This window comes from Staurois parvus, unplaced genomic scaffold (assembly GCF_062004578.1).
Source record: "Staurois parvus isolate SC_StPar_1 unplaced genomic scaffold, SC_StPar_1.0 ptg000786l, whole genome shotgun sequence".
Lineage (NCBI taxonomy): Eukaryota > Metazoa > Chordata > Amphibia > Anura > Ranidae > Staurois > Staurois parvus.
In genome coordinates this window covers 256,950-274,345 of record NW_028318582.1, presented here as the reverse complement: position 1 = coordinate 274,345, position 17,396 = coordinate 256,950, and the positions used below count along the sequence as shown (strand labels likewise).

At 48.4% G+C, this 17,396-nt stretch overlaps 1 protein-coding gene across 10 annotated transcripts in view; it reads right to left on the bottom strand.

The window, feature by feature from the left end:
* The window catches only part of DOCK7 (dedicator of cytokinesis 7), a 278,665-nt gene that overhangs the window by 6,048 nt on the left and 255,221 nt on the right, over positions 1 to 17,396 (bottom strand). For all 10 annotated transcript variants that reach the window (XM_089654661.1, XM_089654662.1, XM_089654663.1 and 7 more), the window contains 4 exons: positions 13,230 to 13,319; positions 10,168 to 10,404; positions 1,849 to 1,992; positions 149 to 255 (listed from right to left, as the gene is read on the bottom strand). In XM_089654661.1, coding sequence (XP_089510787.1) covers positions 149 to 255; positions 1,849 to 1,992; positions 10,168 to 10,404; positions 13,230 to 13,319 — 578 coding nt within the window. The remainder of the gene's footprint in view (positions 1 to 148; positions 256 to 1,848; positions 1,993 to 10,167; positions 10,405 to 13,229; positions 13,320 to 17,396) is intronic.

The following is a 17,396-nucleotide window of genomic DNA, read 5'->3' as shown; positions in this document are numbered from 1 at the left end:
AGCCACAAGTGCTGGCCGTCAGGATACAATAGCCAGCAGGGAAGAGTCCTCCAATCACAATATTTAGCATGGATGGAGGAAAGCAATAAATATTTTTCCACATTGCCGGAATGGTGACAGAAATAGCCCCACGGCTGCAAATACCGACCTCTTCGTGAAATCCTTGAAGCAAAGTCTGAGCTTGTTATGGTGCCGGAAGAGTTTGGGGTCATTTGGAATCTCCGACAGAAACACCTGAGCGACCTCCAATGGACCCTGCGAGAGAAGACGCAACATGACTACCATACTAGATATAACATTTATAGGTAATGGTGATCCAGGGAATATTTATTTATTTCAGGTACTTCTATAGCGCCATCTATTCACGCAGCACTTTACATATATATTGTACATTCACATCAGTCCCTAACCCTCAAGGGGTGTACAATCTAAGGTCCCTAACTCACATTCATACATACACATACTAGGGACAATTTAGACAGGAGCCAATTAACCTACCAGCATGTCTTTGGAGTGTGGAAGGAATCCGGAGTACCCGGAGGAAACCCACGCAGGCACAGGGAGAACATGCAAACTCCAGCCAGGTGGTGCTGTGGTTGGGGTTTGAACCAGCGACCCTAGTACTGCCAGGTGGCAGTGCTAACCATTTAGCCACTGTCTTGCTTGGGAGCAAACTATTATGGGATTTATGTGTTTGTGTATTGGCTTGGTGGGGGGTGTTTCCAGCAGCCCTCCTGATGGGAGTGTCTTTTGGTGTGTGTCTCTTGTTACTAGATGTGGTTTGCCCCACCCTGTGTCCTTATGCAGGGAGTCGGATTGTTCCCTTGAATGTATATATCTTGTGTCTGTGTTAAAATAAAGCAGTCTATTTCCTCGTTTCCTTCAAGTCTAGTATGGCCAGCGGTGGTGTCTGTGGATCTGTGTTCAGACAGGGAAGCAGGAGTCTAACGGAACTACCCTAGTGCAGTCGGGGTCCGGTTCCATTACATATCCGATTGCCTCTCGGGGGATCAGGAAGGAATTTTTCCCCTGCAGCAGCAAATTGGATCATTCTTTGCTGGGTTTTTTTTGTCTTCCTCTGGATCAACTGTGGGTGTAGGATTATAACTTTTTTTTTTTTAATGGTTGAACTGGATGGACTTTTGTCTTTTCTCAGCCAGACTAACTATGTAACTATGAGAGAATGTCACAAGAGCTCAGATCAGCTTTCTGGAACTACTCCCTCCTTTTGGGAAATGATAGTTTTCTGGCCGCCAAGTTTTTTTGCGTTAATACTATGCGCCACTGAGGCAGGAAAAGCACGCAGATAAGAACTTCCAACCTTTCCCAGCGCTTGTTCTAGGTCAGCGACTCAACAGATTTCTCACCTGATAGATTTATATACTTTAAAATGTAGGTTTACCTTTTCACAAAAAAATGAAAAGGTGGGCTAACACTATACACCCTCCCCAACCACCCCCATCCCCCCCCTGCCCCTTCCTCCCTGATTAGCTTTCACTTCCCACAGCCAGTGTAAGGGTCTGGCGATTTGAAAGTCGCAGTCTTCTGGGATGGATCAAAGCGATTCTGATTGGTCATGTATTGGCATGTAACCACTATGCCCGATTACAATCACTCTGATTTGTCCTGGCGTTTCTAAGTAAAGAAAGGGAAGAACCGCGACTTTCAGATGCCTGAACCCCTGCATCGGCTGTGAGGGCAGTGCAAGCTCGGGATGGGGGGAGGATGGGGCGCTGGTGTACAATGTTAGCTCACCCTTTCATTTTCTGACTTACACAGAGCTGTAGTAACTGCTGGATAGCATTAACAGTCCACTGGAGCTGAAGGCCTGTAGGAAAAGGAACGCACCTGATTCACTGTGGTCCCTACTGAACCCTGGAGGACCATCTGCAGCATTTTCGGGTCGGCCGGATCTTGGTGGGTGGCGAATGCCAACTCCTGAGTCTTCTTTTGCATATCTTCTATTGCCACTTCAATGGGAGTGAGGATAACCTGCACCACGCACAGGAGACACACAGAGGAATGGTTACTGATAAAGGGCTGTGTACTGGTCCCTGGCGCAGTCCACTTTCTCAGTCAGGCTAACTTGTTCTCTGAAAAGCAACCCACAGTGGAGTGCTGTTCAGGAGGTTTTCCTGCTGTATGTTTTCTTTTTTTACTGAATTACAATGGAACTAATGCACTGAAATCCTGAGACAAACTCTTGTGGTTGCGGCCAGGGGTGGGCTGACCATTCGAGCACTCAGGCACTGCCCGAGGGCCCAGGGTCAATAGGGGGCCCCATAAAATGCCCCTGGCACCTCTTTATAGGCTTTTTTGGGTGTGCTTTGAATGTGGGCAAGGACACAGGGGCCCCATGATCCCTTATTGCCCAGGGGCCCCATGAGTGGTCAGTCCGCCCCTGGTTGTGACACAGTCCCATTGGTTTGAATGGCTTAGCATGACTGGCAGAACCACCTGTCATTTTGGCATGCCACTTTAAATAATCTGCAGGGGCCACGACACAAAACAATGTTGCTGTGACTTGTGGGCAGCCCCTTCTGACTGTTTTGGGGACTTTAGGTGTGTGTGTGTGGGGAGGGGGCAAGGATACAGGGGCCCCATGATCCCCTATTGCCCAGGGGCCCCATGAGTTGTCAGTCCGCCCCTGGTTGTGGCACAGTCCCATTGGTTTGAATGGCTTAGCATGACTGTCAGAGCCACCTGTCATCTTGGCATGCCACTTTAAATAATCTGCAGGGGCCACGACACAAAACAATGTTGCTGTGACTTGTGGACAGCCCCTTCTGACTGTTTTGGGGACTTTAGGTGTGTGTGTGGGGTGGGGTGGGGGGGGGGGGTTTGTGGTAAATCTGCAGCTCAACCACTGCCATCGGTGTGAAAGGGGCCTTAGGATGCATGGAAGGCAATAGGAATAAACTGCATTCTACAGTCTAAATCAGGGGTGTCAAACTGTCACCCTCCAGCTGTTGCAGAACTACAAGTCCCATGAGGCATTGCAAGGCTGACAGTTACAAGCATGACTCCCAAAGGCAGAGGCATGATGGGACTTGTAGTTTCTCAACAGCTGCAGGGCCGCCAGTTTGACACCTCTGGTGTAAATGATGGGCTCTCTGGGGATGGAAAACTCCCAGGATCTGTGTGCATGAGCCCTAAGATAAGGCGGCTGTTTTTCTAAGGCCTTGTTCACACAGGACATACTAAAGCATGCGCCTCCGGAGCAATGTCGCCAAACTTCCGCAGCATTTTTTTACTGACAAAACATGGAAAATTTACTGACGGAGCTCATTTTTTTTTAATGACATCCTGATAAATGACAATAAAAACAAAGACAATAATCAATATTCAAAAAGTATGAACACAATATGGAAACACTGACAATATCCATAACAAATAATCTGACTGCTTTACAACACAGCATGACAAGTTATCAGCCTCTGATATTTAGTGCTCACGCACACGGGACGTTTTTACAGCGGCCCGTGTGCATGAGGACTTATGCAGGCCATAGATGGGTCGTTAATCGTCCGATTTTTCGTCCAAAAGAAAAATCGGCCGATTTTCATACCGTTAGTGGATTAGTTCATCGGCCGTTTTTCATGTATTTTGCACTTTCAGATTATCGGTTATGTTGGGAAATTTGCGGCCGATTTTCCCGGCAATGATGGCCAAATCAGATGATTGTTTTAACCACTTCCCGACTGGCCGTTGCATATAAACGGCTGGACGGTGGCAGTGCAGGGTCGGGTGGCCGTTTATAAACGGCCTCCCTGCACCCTGCATGTGCACACTCCCTGGGAGCGCGCAGCACCGCAATCCAGTGCCCGCTGTATCCTCCAGACACAGTGAAACATCGATCGTCGGACGGGACCTCTGTACGAGGTCCCGATCATATGATCACTGATTGGCCAATCAGTGATCACATGCAAAGTAGTAAGCAAGATGTCACTTGTGACATCATTGCTTACTACGTGTGAAATCTGTGAATGATCACAGAGGTCACATGGTACAAGGCTATTCACAACAGCCTTGTACCATGTGACAAGCTGTGACCAATCACAGCTCACACAGTATTTCTCAATGACTGCAAGAATGCAGACAGAGAGAAAGAGAAATGATTGCTTTTACATCCTATATGGGTGTAAAAGCAATCAGTGTAAAAAAAAAAAAAAAATCTTCAACACCCCCCACAAGTAGTACAGTGTCACCATGGTGACACTACTGCTAGAGTGACAGTATGTAAAAAAAAAAAATAAATAAAAAATAATATAAAAAAATAAAATAAAAATGTAAAAGAAAGTTTAAAAATTATAATTTTTGGTTATAAACTAATTTGGATTTTTTTTTTACTAAAAAGATAACGGAATAAATTTTGGCTAAGATTTATGATGAAATATTATTTATTTGCAAAATTTTATTAAAAAAACACTTTTTTTCAAAACTTTACATAGCAAAAAAAATAAAAATCCCAGTAGTGAATAAATACCACCAAAATAAAGCTTTATCTGTCTAAAAAAAATGCTAAAAAATTCATATGGGTACAGTGTTGCATGACCGCTCAATTGTCATTCAAAGTGTGACAGCGCTGAAAGCTGAAAAGTGCCCTGGACAGGAAGGGGGTGAAAGTGTCCGGACTGGTTAACAATAAAAAATCTGCACATGAGCTGTGACCTGAAAGGGACAGAAGTTTTGGGGTGAACTTTATGATTTAGTCAGACGATTTTTTTATTCGTTGGTGATAAAGTCGGCCGAACGAACGACCGTTTGAAAAATCGGCCGATGTTCGACCCGTCTATGGCCTGCATTACAAACAGTTGTAAAAAGAACTGATTTTTTACAAGCTGTCTGTAAATTTACTGACGGTTGGTAAGTCTGCTGTGGGGGGCTGTGTTTACCCTCCTGGGAATGCACGAGTGTTCTGCAGACAGAATGGGACATTCATGTCAACTGGGACGCAGTGGTTGCAGGGGGACACAGACACTGCTTCCAGTTTGACATCTATGTAGGTGTGCGTCCCCAAACTCACACAGTGCAGCCCTATGCGGGTAACCGCGGCCCTCCACAATCTTTCCTGAGCCCCCAATGTAAATCAAGACTTCCTGCTTCCCCACCGCTAAGCTGAATCCGAGCTCTGCCCTCCTGTGCAGAGGAGTGCAGCCAGTAAGGAGGAAAACACCACCCTTCAGCTTAGTGCCCATGCTCCTAGAGCAGGGGTAGGCAGCCTGCAGCTCTCTAGCTGTTGTGGAACTACATTTCCCATGAGGCATTGCAAAGATTAAAAAACTGACAGTTACAGCTATGACTTGCAGATGCATGATGGAACTTGTAGTCCTGCGGCTCTCAGGCTGCCTACCCCTGGCCTAGAGGCACCGCTTATACCCTAGAGGTCTGCTATGTCCCCCAAATGAACATTCAGCCCGGGTTCATACTGATGCACAGCATTTTCTGTGCAAATTCTGCACTGTATCAGAATCACACCCCGTTCATACGGACCGCTGCGGTTGTGTATGTTAACCATTAGCCGCCCGGCCTATAGCCATTTGGCGGCTGCAAAAATGCATCAGCTTTCCGGGTGCATGCCATTTGGCGTGCTCCCGCACATGCGCAGTTCGCGCGGTTGCAGAGCCGTGCAGCGGCTCAATCTATCACTGGCCGTGTACCTCGGACACGGACGATGACAGATCTGAGTACCGGCCCCCGTTGCCGGTACCATGTGACCTGCTGTGACCAATCACAGCAGGTCACATGACAGCTGTATACAATGGATGGCTTCATTCATGCCATCCATTGTATACTAGTGCCTAGCTGTGAATGGTCACAGCAGGTCACATGCACATGTCATGTGATTAGCTGTGGCCAAATCACAGCTAAGCACAAAAGAAAAAAAAAAAACCTGAATGAATCGATTTCATTCAGGTAAATGTAATTCTTTGGTATAAGCAAATTGTGTAAAAAAAAAAAAAAAAATACTGATCACTTCCCCAAGGTAGTACAATGTTACTATGGTACTACTTTGGTCATAGTGAAATATGAAAAAAAAAATCTTAAAAAAAAAAAAAGTAATAAAAAATTAAAAATAATAAAAAAAATAAAACAAAATAAAAAAAAATATAGATTTTTTTTTTTCATACTGTCACCATTTAGTGTCCCTGTTCACCGCCATGCCAGTTATATGATGACGCTGTACTGCATTGGTGACAGAATGTAAAAAAAAAGTGAAAATAATTTTTTTACTTTTTTCATTTTCCGAAAAATTATGACAAAAAAAAATACAACTTCAAAAAACTCGCCATTCCTCTTATGAAGTACGTCGGACTGTCTACTCTGCAAAAAGGGGTCATTTGGGGGATATCTGTACCGTTCTGACATTTGGGGGATATCTGTACTCTCCTGACATTTGGAGGATATCTGTACTGTTCTGACATTTGGGGGATATCTGTACTGTTCTGACATTTGGGGGATATCTGTACCGTCCTGACATTTGGGGGATATCTGTACTGTTCTGACATTTGGGGGATATCTGTACCGTCCTGACATTTGGGGGATATCTGTACTGTTCTGACATTTGGGGGATATCTGTACTGTTCTGACATTTGGGGGATATCTGTACCGTTCTGACATTTGGGGGATATCTGTACCGTCCTGACATTTGGGGGATATCTGTACCGTCCTGACATTTGGGGGATATCTGTACCGTCCTGACATTTGGGGGATATCTGTACCGTTCTGACATTTGGGGGATATCTGTACCGTTCTGACATTTGGGGGATATCTGTCCTGTTCTGACATTTGGGGGATATCTGTACTGTCCTGACATTTGGGGGATATCTGTACTGTTCTGACATTTGGGGGATATCTGTACTGTTCTGACATTTGGGGGATATCTGTACTGTTCTGACATTTGGGGGATATCTGTACTGTCCTGACATTTGGGGGATATCTGTACTGTCCTGACATTTGGGGGATATCTGTACTATTCTGACATTTGGGGGATATCTGTACCGTTCTGACATTTGGGGGATATCTGTACTGTCCTGACATTTGGGGGATATCTGTACTGTCCTGACATTTGGGGGATATCTGTACTGTCCTGACATTTGGGGGATATCTGTCCTGTTCTGACATTTGGGGATATCTGTACTGTCCTGACATTTGAGGGATATCTGTACTGTCCTGACATTTGAGGGATATCTGTATTGTCCTGACATTTGGGGATATCTGTACTGTTCTGACATTTGGGGGATATCTGTACTATTCTGACATTTGGGGGATATCTGTACTGTTCTGACATTCTTGGACCTCAAGAAATTAGATTGGCCGTCAGTACTTCAGGATTGATCAATATTCAGATCTATACCATAGTTTGTGAACTCTATAACTTTCCTACAGACTAAAAAATACATCCTAATTTGGGTTATTTTCACCAAAGACATGTAGCAGAATACATCTCGGCCTAAATTTATGAAGAACAATTATTTAATTGTAAACTTTTATAACAGAAACAAAGAAAAACGTGTTTTTTTTCAAAATTTTTGGTCTTTTTTTGTTAATTTAGCAAAAAATAAAAACCCCAGCGGTGATTAAATACCACCAAAAGAAAGCTCTAGTTGTGTTTAGAAAATGATAAAATTTTAGTTTGGGTACAATGTTGTATGACCGCGCAATTGTCATTCAAAGTGTGAGAGCGCTGAAATGTGAAAAATGGCCTGGGCAGGAAGATGTAAAATTGTCTGGTATTCAAATGGTTAACAACACCCTGAAATCGGTCTGCAAAACGCGGTGCAATGCGCAGAATCGGATCTTATAGGTGTGTTTACCCTGCGATCTGATTCTAGTGCGGATACAAAAAAGGGTCCTGCACCTTTTTGGTGTGGGTGCGGTACAGTTAGAGCCATTCATAATGTATTGCTCCGATCGCACCGCACACAAATTGCATGTAATTTGCACAGGAATGCGGTGCGGTTCCTGTGCGAATCACATGCGATATACGGCACTGCATATATCTGAACCCGGGCGGAAGCTGACTGGTTTCTGTGCAGAGCTGCACCAGATTTTGCACGCTCCAGTTTTAGTAAATAGCCCCCGTTGCGTGTTGTTAATCACTTGTGTTCTCTCTGTGTAAAAGCAGAAATGTGTCAGCTCCGTGTCAAGAATGGAGATTCCTATTGTTCCCGCTGGTGACTGGTCTTAATCTGCTTGCCTGGAGTCTCACGTGAAGGTTTGAGATGCAGAGAAGCGCGGAAGGCACACAGCTTACCTGCTCAGCATTCCAATCACGGTTTGTATTATGTGTATGTGTATACCACCTCAAAATTCCTCAAAAAGTCACACTTTCTCCCCAGAAAGTAATACAATGTTATAACCTTTTTGTGTTGAAATTACATAAACCTATTAATATGCAAATCCCATAACAATGAAAACTCAAAAAGAAAAAACAAAAACAGAATTTGTAAAAAAAATTCAGAAAAAAGTGTCCCAATAAAAATTGTCCCAAGAAACAATAATAATGTCCAAAAAATATGTCCCAATGTTCAAACTTTATCCTCCAGTAGAAAAAATCTCATTGCATCCCGTGGTACCTCAAAAAAAACAAAATAAATAATCTAGTGCGTTACCTTTATAAAAGATAAATATTCACTCCGTGCAAAACACAAACAACAAAAACTGTGCAAAAACTGTATACATATATATCTCCTGTGCACGTATGGATAAACTGTGACCACTCTGTGAACACTGCAACACTGTGTATCCACCGACACCAATAGTATAAAATACTATTACCCTCTGTATCAATATACCAGCAGGGATCTTCTCATTCTCTCCAAAGAAATTTTCCAAGGTCCTCAAAAAACAAGAAGGGTCTCAAGGCTCATATTCAAGGTATAGGTAAAAGATTTTAATATCCACTTACATTAAAATTTCATATATCCAGCTCCCCACATGGTTCCTATGCAAGTTCTACCAAACAAATGCGGTAAACCATGTGTTGATAACCCACAAAATGGCCGCGGCGACACTTCCGGTCTGCGTGCGTGCGTCACGACGTCACACCCTTAACGCGTTTCGTCACTTCCGGACTTCGTCTGGACGAAGACGAAGTCCGGAAGTGACGAAACGCGTTAAGGGTGTGACGTCGTGACGCACGCACGCAGACCGGAAGTGTCGCCGCGGCCATTTTGTGGGTTATCAACACATGGTTTACCGCATTTGTTTGGTAGAACTTGCATAGGAACCATGTGGGGAGCTGGATATATGAAATTTTAATGTAAGTGGATATTAAAATCTTTTACCTATACCTTGAATATGAGCCTTGAGACCCTTCTTGTTTTTTGAGGACCTTGGAAAATTTCTTTGGAGAGAATGAGAAGATCCCTGCTGGTATATTGATACAGAGGGTAATAGTATTTTATACTATTGGTGTCGGTGGATACACAGTGTTGCAGTGTTCACAGAGTGGTCACAGTTTATCCATACGTGCACAGGAGATATATATGTATACAGTTTTTGCACAGTTTTTGTTGTTTGTGTTTTGCACGGAGTGAATATTTATCTTTTATAAAGGTAACGCACTAGATTATTTATTTTGTTTTTTTTGAGGTACCACGGGATGCAATGAGATTTTTTCTACTGGAGGATAAAGTTTGAACATTGGGACATATTTTTTGGACATTATTATTGTTTCTTGGGACAATTTTTATTGGGACACTTTTTTCTGAATTTTTTTACAAATTCTGTTTTTGTTTTTTCTTTTTGAATCACGGTTTGTAGTCTAGGCGCACACACACAATTGCACCGCTTTCCTGTGTAAATCACACGTGTCGTCTGTGCCGTGCGATCTGAGCCTTACATTTCGTATGGCGCAAATCGGATCCGCACCAAAAAGGTGCAGGACCCTTTTTTATTCACCGCACCTGATTTGCATCACAGGGGTGTTCACACCCCTGCGATGCGAATTCTAAAAATCGCACTGCGTTTTGCAATCTTTTTTGGGGTGTCGTTAATTTAACATTGACACCCGCACCAGATCGCATGGACGCTGTGCGTTTGCAGTGCGGGAAACGTACAGGATTCGCTGCGTTTCCCGCACCGCATTAGCGTGAACCAGGTCTCAGAGAACTACAAGTCGGCAACTCTAGTAACCCGCAGTGACCACACACATTCACTCACCTCCTCCTTATGGATGACATTGATGCGGGTTTTGATGTAAGGGAAAGCGTGGGAGGTGGTCAGAATCGTCTTCCTCTTGAACTGCTCGTGTAATTCGCCATGCGCCCGCCCGTCCAGCGTGAAGGGGGTGCAGTACATGAATCTGCGCAGATTGTAGTTCTTATCAAAGTAGGTGATTCGGTCTTTCATCTCGTAAGTGTCAAAGTACGGCTCCACGTAGGTGATCTGTATGAAGGCCTGGAGAAGGGGAACAATCGAAGCTTAGAGCCACTTATCGGATCGTGATGTCAGCCACTGACCGCATTCTGGGTTTCATGGCGGGATAATATCAGCAGTCAAAACATTCATTTCATGCTGCGCCCCAGCCCCATCTTACACCCGCAGCCGGATTAAAGTTCAGCAGTTATTTTTCACCTTTGCTACCTTCATTTTCTCAGCCGTGGCTCTTTAACCAGAGCCATGGTCCTTTAACCTGCTCCCGCCCACGTAACACATGTGTGGCCACAAAAGGGTGAGCTTTACCTCCCACATGCCACACATACGTGTTGCTGAGCGACCAATGTTTCTGGGCTGAGCGTGCGCTTACTGCTCACTCTCAGCAAAGAGACCAAGCTGTCAAAGACAGCTCTCAGTCCCCAGTCATGATTGGTAGCCAGCAGGAGCGGCTCTGGATCATGTGACTATTGTGACATCCAATGGCAGTCGTCAGATGATTGGAAATCCTTCCCACCCTCCAGGCATTCAGAACCCTTTAAAGCACAGGTGTCAAACACAAGGCCCACAGGCCGAATCTGGCTCTCCTGGCCATTTCATGTGGCCCTTGCACTTCTCCTGCAGGTACCCCCTTGTCTACCCCCTGTCAAAGACAGCTCTCAGTCCCCAGTCATGATTGGTAGCCAGCAGGACCGGCTCTGGATCATGTGACTATTGTGACATCCAATGGCAGTGGTCAGATGATTGGAAATCCTTCCCACCCTCCAGGCGTTTAGAACTCTGTAAAGCACAGGTGTCAAACACAAGGCCCGCGGGCCGAATCTGGCATTCCAGGCCATCTCATGTGGCCCTTACACCTCTCCTGCAGGTACCCCCTTGTCTTCACCCCCACATTGTCTCAGCAGTCGGCAGCAGAGAGAACAATAGAACTCCTCTGTCAAATCCTGCACCTCTCAGTGCAGATGCAGCACCCCCTCATCTCTGCCTCCCCTGGTCTCAGTATTCAGCAGACTCTGGTAACTGACTCCACTCCTCATCTGGTCCTCCTCCAGACCCGGCACTTGCCCCCAAAGGGGGTACACGGTGATGTTAGGGAGGGTGTGGGATTCTTGATATCGGATGTAGCTTTTTTTTTTTAAGCATTTTGCATTTTTTTTTCTTGTTGCTAGGTAGATTTAAAATGCAAAACGTATCAAAAACACGACAAAATCCCATAAAAAATGCACTACATGCTTTTCTGCAGCATCTCCATTGAAGTCTACAGAACCAAAAACGCAACTTTTTGCATTCAAAAAAGTCCCCGACCCTTTCCAAAAAAAAAAAACGCACCGGGTAAAAACGTGGAGATGTGAACCTGTCCCATAGGAAATCATGTTAAATGGACTGTAGTGCGTTTCTGCAAAACGCAGCGGAAAACGCTTAGGTGTGAACCTGGGATAAAGGAGGAGATATGATTTTTGGGGCCAGGGTGACAGGCAAGTTTTTTTATATCACTCCAAAAAGCTTTCTTTTATATGATGGTTTGGCATATCCACAAAAGCCCTATAATATTTATTCCCCCAAATCAGTGCAGACGGTAAAAACAGTGATCCGCAGCGACCAATCACAAAGCACCTTTCACCAATCTGACTCCTGTAGAGTAAAATTGAATTTTCAAGGTGTACCTAATAAAGTGTCCGGGGACACAGTGTATGGATATGAGAAGGCGTTTGTGTTTCGATCCCTGTCTGCTTGTGCCCTGTCATTGTCGAATGTTTCTAATTGCCTTTTGATAACAAATGAATATATATTTACCCATAAAGGGATGCTGGGGTGGGCAGGAAGGGGTTAAAAAAATGTGACTGAGCCCGGGTTCACACCCATGCAGTGCGGAATTCTCAGTGTTTTCTGTGCGAATTCTGCACCGCATCAGAATCGCACCCCGTTCATGCCAACCACTGCGGGTGTGTATGTTAACACCCCCCCCCCCCCGAAATTGGTCCGCAAAACGCGGTGCGATGTGCAGAATCGGATCACATAGGTGTGAATACCCATGCAATCAGATTCTAGTGCGCCTTTTTGGTGCAGTGCGATTAGAGCCATGCAAATTGTACGGCTCCGATCGCACCGCACACAAATCGCACGTGATTGCAGAGGAATGCGGTGCGGTTCCTGTGCGAATCACATGCGGTATACCGCGCCGCATGTATTTGAACCCGGGCTAATACTGCGTATGTTGTGTGTTCCCCTTCTTCGGAAACGTCAAATGTGAGGCTGCATTCACACCTGAGCAACGCGGGAGGCTCTGCATTTTTCACGCTTTTTTGGCATGTAGGGCAGTCCGCTCACTTGAATGGGTTGCCTTACACTCCAAAAACACGCCAAAGGAGCTCATGTTTCCTTTTTTGGAGCATTTTTGAACACCGTGTTTTTGCTAATGTTTTAACCCGTGACAAAACGCCCATTTTTTTTTAGTGTGTTTGAGGTGCCATTAAGAATGAATGGCGCCCAAACGTGCCCTGGGTGTTTTTCGTGCGTTCTGTAAAATTGGGTAGAAACGCGCGATTCTGCCCGCGTATCCAATACGCACACACATGTGAACGGGGCAGGGGCGGACTGAGCATTTGGAAACGAGGGCCCGGGGTCAGTAGGGGGCCCCATGAGATGCCCTTGGTACCTTTTTCATAGGCTTTTTTGGGCAAAGACACAGGGGCCCCATGATCCCCTATTGCCTGGGGGCCCCATGAGTTGTCAGTCCGCCCCTGGAATGGGGTCTAAAGGTTCTGCGCTCAGAAGTCCGGAACACTTCCCATAATGCACAAGCAATGATAGAAGTTAGGACGAGCCGAATACAACTCCTGTCTGCTCACCTTGTTTGCGTCTAATTTGCATTTATCCACCGGGTTGGAGTCTTTGATAACTTCCACAACATCTTCCCCGAATCTCTCGCCATAGAAGCCCTACACAGAGATGAGACTTGTTATATCAGACATATGCTACAAATACATATTCCACCGCAAAAAGACATACACTCCTCTTCCATGGACTTCCGTGCCATTGTCACGTAGCTGCAAGGGGCATCTAAGACCAGGTTTGTGAGACTGTCCTACCCTCAGAAATTCGGGGGAAAAGTCCCCGCCCTTTTTATAAAATCCAGTATTAGGGTTTCAGGCTGGGTTCCCATTATCATAGGTCAGAAATACACGCAAAATCTGAGCGAAACACGTCGGTTCATCTGTTCTTAGTTTTTTCCAATTTAAGTCATATGTATTTGTTGAACATACTGTATCCTGTGTTATATATTCCTATTAAAGCAAAACTACAAGTTATTTTTTTTTTGTAAAATAACAAACATGTTATACTTACCTGCTCTGTGTTGTGGTTTTGCACAGAGCAGCCTGGATCCTCCTCTTCTCGGGTCCCTTGCCAGCACTCCTGACTCCTCCTGTCAGGGGCCCCCATAGCGAGCAGCTTGCTATGGGGGCACCCGAGCAGGCGTGTTCCCGTGCCGCTGCATGGCCCCGCCCCCTCTATCTCCTTCATTGGCTGACTAGCTGTGATTGACAATTGCTCCCGCTTGCTGTCTCAGCCAATGAGGAGGCAGAGACCTGGGGCAGCCGAGGCTGTTGTGCACATCGCTGGATCGCGATGGGGCTTAGGTAAGTATTGAGGGGGCTGGGGGGCACTGCCGCACACAGGTTTTTCTTGTTTAAACATTTTATTGAATTTCCAAAGCCAAGAAACAAGCATAGGACAATTCAAATACATGTACAGAAAAAAAAGAGGACAAAGGGGAACAAGACGCCTTACGGCAAAAGGGGAAACGTTGTACAAAAACGTAATGAGGAACCATAGAGAAACGTAGGGGCGTATCCACCGTGAGGCAAACAGGGCGTTTGCCTAGGGCAGCAATTTTTAGGGGGGCGGTACCGAATAAGGGACCCTTTGATCAGTGGTGGACAGCAGGAAGATCGATGTGGGGGACGACAACCGTGCACCTCTCCCTCCAGAAGCTGACAAGCCAGGACCAGGGGAATGCCTGAAGCAGGGAGAGAAGCAATGAAAGAGCCCGGAGTTGGTGAGCTGTGTTGTCTTCTGTAGGCTCTCCCTCCTGTCATCCATCCAGCAGATTACACTGACACTGACAGATCGTATGGGATTGCACACACCTCCCCCCCCCCCTTCCTGCTGCACGGAGATCAGCAGCCCTTGGAGAGGGGTGGGTGTGTTCCCATAGGATCCGAGGGAGGGGGAGAAAGAGGGAGAGGGAGGAAAGAGAGGGAGAGGGAGGAAAGAGAGGGAGAGGGAGGAAAGAGAGAGAGAGAGGGAGGAAAGAGAGAGAGAGAGGGAGGAAAGAGAGAGAGAGAGGGAGGAAAGAGAGAGAGAGAGGGAGGAAAGAGAGAGAGAGAGAGGGAGGAAAGAGAGAGAGAGAGGGAGGAAAGAGAGAGAGAGAGGGAGGAAAGAGAGAGAGAGAGGGAGGAAAGAGAGAGAGAGAGGGGGAGGAAAGAGAGAGAGAGGGGGGGAGGAAAGAGAGAGAGAGGGAGGAAAGAGAGAGAGAGAGGGGGAGGAAAGAGAGAGAGAGGGGGGGAGGAAAGAGAGAGAGAGGGAGGAAAGAGAGAGAGAGGGAGGAAAGAGAGAGGGAGGAAAGAGAGAGGGGGGAGGAAAGAGAGAGGGGGGAGGAAAGAGAGAGGGGGGAGGAAAGAGAGAGGGGGGAGGAGAGAGAGAGGGGGGAGGAGCGAGAGAGGGGGGAGGAGAGAGAGAGAGGGGGGGGAGCGGGAGAGGGGGATAAAGAGAGAGAGGGAGAAAGAGAGAGAGGGAGAAGGAAGAGAGCGGGAGGAAGAGGGGGGGATTGGGGGGGAAGAGAGAGAGAAAGAAAAAGAGGGAGGAAGAGGGAAGAGAGAGGGAAGAAAGAAAGAGAGAGAGGGAGTAAGAGAGGGGGAGAAAGAGAGGAGGGAGGAAGAGAGGGGGAGAAAGAGGAGGGAGGAAGAGAGAGGAGGGGGAGAAAGAGAGAGGGGGGGAGAAAGAGAGAGGGGGGGGAGAAAGAGAGAGGGGGGGGAGAAAGAGAGGGGGGGAGAAAGAGAGGAGGGGGGGAAAGAGAGGAGGGGGGGGGGGGAAAGAGAGGAGGGGGGGAGAAAGAGAGGAGGGGGGGGGGAAAGAGAGGAGGGGGTGAAGAGAGAGGGGGTGAAGAGAGAGGGGGGGAAGAGAGAGGGGGGGAGAAAGAGAGGAGGGGAGAAAGAGAGGAGGGGGGGGAAGAGAGAGGGGGGGGAGAGAGAGGGGGGGGAGAGAGAGGGGGGGAAGAGAGAGGGGGAGGAAGAGAGAGGGGGAGGAAGAGAGAGGGGGGGGGAAGAGAGGGGGGGAAGAGAGAGGGGGAGGAAGAGAGAGGGGGAGGAAGAGAGAGGGGGAGGAAGAGAGAGGGGGAGAAAGAGAGGGGGGGGGAAGAGAGAGGGGGGGGGGGAAGAGAGGGGGGGGGAAGAGAGGGGGGGGGAAGAGAGGGGGGGGGAAGAGAGAGGGGGGGAAAGAGAGGGGGGGGGGAAGAGAGAGGGGGGGAAAGAGAGGGGGGGGAAAGAGAGAGGGGGGGGGAAAGAGAGGGGGGGGGAAAGAGAGAGGGGGGGAAGAGAGAGGGGGGGGGGAAGAGAGAGAGGGGGGGGAAGAGAGAGAGGGGGGGAAAGAGAGAGGGGGGGGGAAGAGGGGGGGGAAGAGAGAGGGGGAAAGAGAGAGGGGGGGGGAAAGAGAGAGGGGGGAAAGAGAGAGGGGGGAAAGAGAGGGGGGGGGGAAAGAGAGGGGGGGGGGAAAGAGAGAGGGGGGGGGAAAGAGAGAGGGGGGGAAAGAGAGAGGGGAGAGAGAGGGGGGGAGAGAGAGGGGGGAGAGAGGGGGGGGGAAGAGAGAGGGGGGAAAGAGAGAGGGGGGAAGAGAGAGGGGGGTAAAGAGAGAGGGGGGGAAAGAGAGGGAGGGGGAAAGAGAGGGAGGGGGGAAGAGAGGGGGGGGAAGAGAGGGGGGGGGGAGGGGGGGGAAGAGAGGGGGGGGAGGGGGGAAGAGAGGGGGGGGAAGAGAGGGGGGGGGGAGGGGGGGGAAGAGAGGGGGGGGAGGGGGGAGGGGGGAAAGAGGGAGGGGGGGAAAGAGAGGGGGGGGGGAAGAGGGGGGGGAAGAGGGGGGGGGAAGAGGGGGGGGAGAGAGGGGGGGGAAGAGAGGGGGGGGAGAGGGGGGGGGAAGAGAGGGGGGGAGAGGGGGGGGGGAAGAGAGGGGGGGAGAAAGAGAGGGGGAGAAAGAGAAAGGAGGAGAAAGAGAGGGGGGGAGAAAGAGAGGGGGGAGAAAGAGAGGGGGGAGAAAGAGGGGGAGGGGGGGACAAAGAGGGGGAGGGGGGAGAGAAAGAGGGGGAGGGGGGAGAGAGAGGGGGGGGGAAGAGAGGGGGGGAGAGAGGGGGGGGAAGAGAGGGGGGGAAGAGAGGGGGGGAGAAAGAGAGGGGGAGAAAGAGAAAGGAGGAGAAAGAGAAAGGAGGAGAAAGAGAGGGGGGGAGAAAGAGAGGGGGGAGAAAGAGGGGGAGGGGGGAGAGAGAGAGGGGGGGATTGGGGGGGGAGAGGGGAATGAGATTGGGGGGGGGAGAGAGATTGGGGGGGGGGTAGAGAGGGGAGGGAGATTGGGGGGGTAGAGAGGGGAGGGAGATTAGGGGGGTAGAGAGGGGAGGAAGATTGGGGGGTAGAGAGGGGAGGAGATTAGGGGGGTAGAGAGGGGAGGGAGATTAGGGGGGTAGAGAGGGGAGGAAGATTGGGGGGGTAGAGAGGGGAGGAAGATTGGGGGGTAGAGAGGGGAGGAAGATTGGGGGGTAGAGAGGGGAGGAAGATTGGGGGGGGTAGAGAGGGGAGGAAGATTGGGGGGGTAGAGAGGGGAGGAAGATTGGGGGGGTAGAGAGGGGAGGAAGATTGGGGGGGTAGAGAGGGGGGGGATTGAGGGGAGAGAGAGAGAAAGAAAAAGAGGGAGGAAGAGGAGAGAGAGAGAGGGAGAAGAGAGAGAGAGAGAGAGAGAGGGGAGGGAGGGAGGGA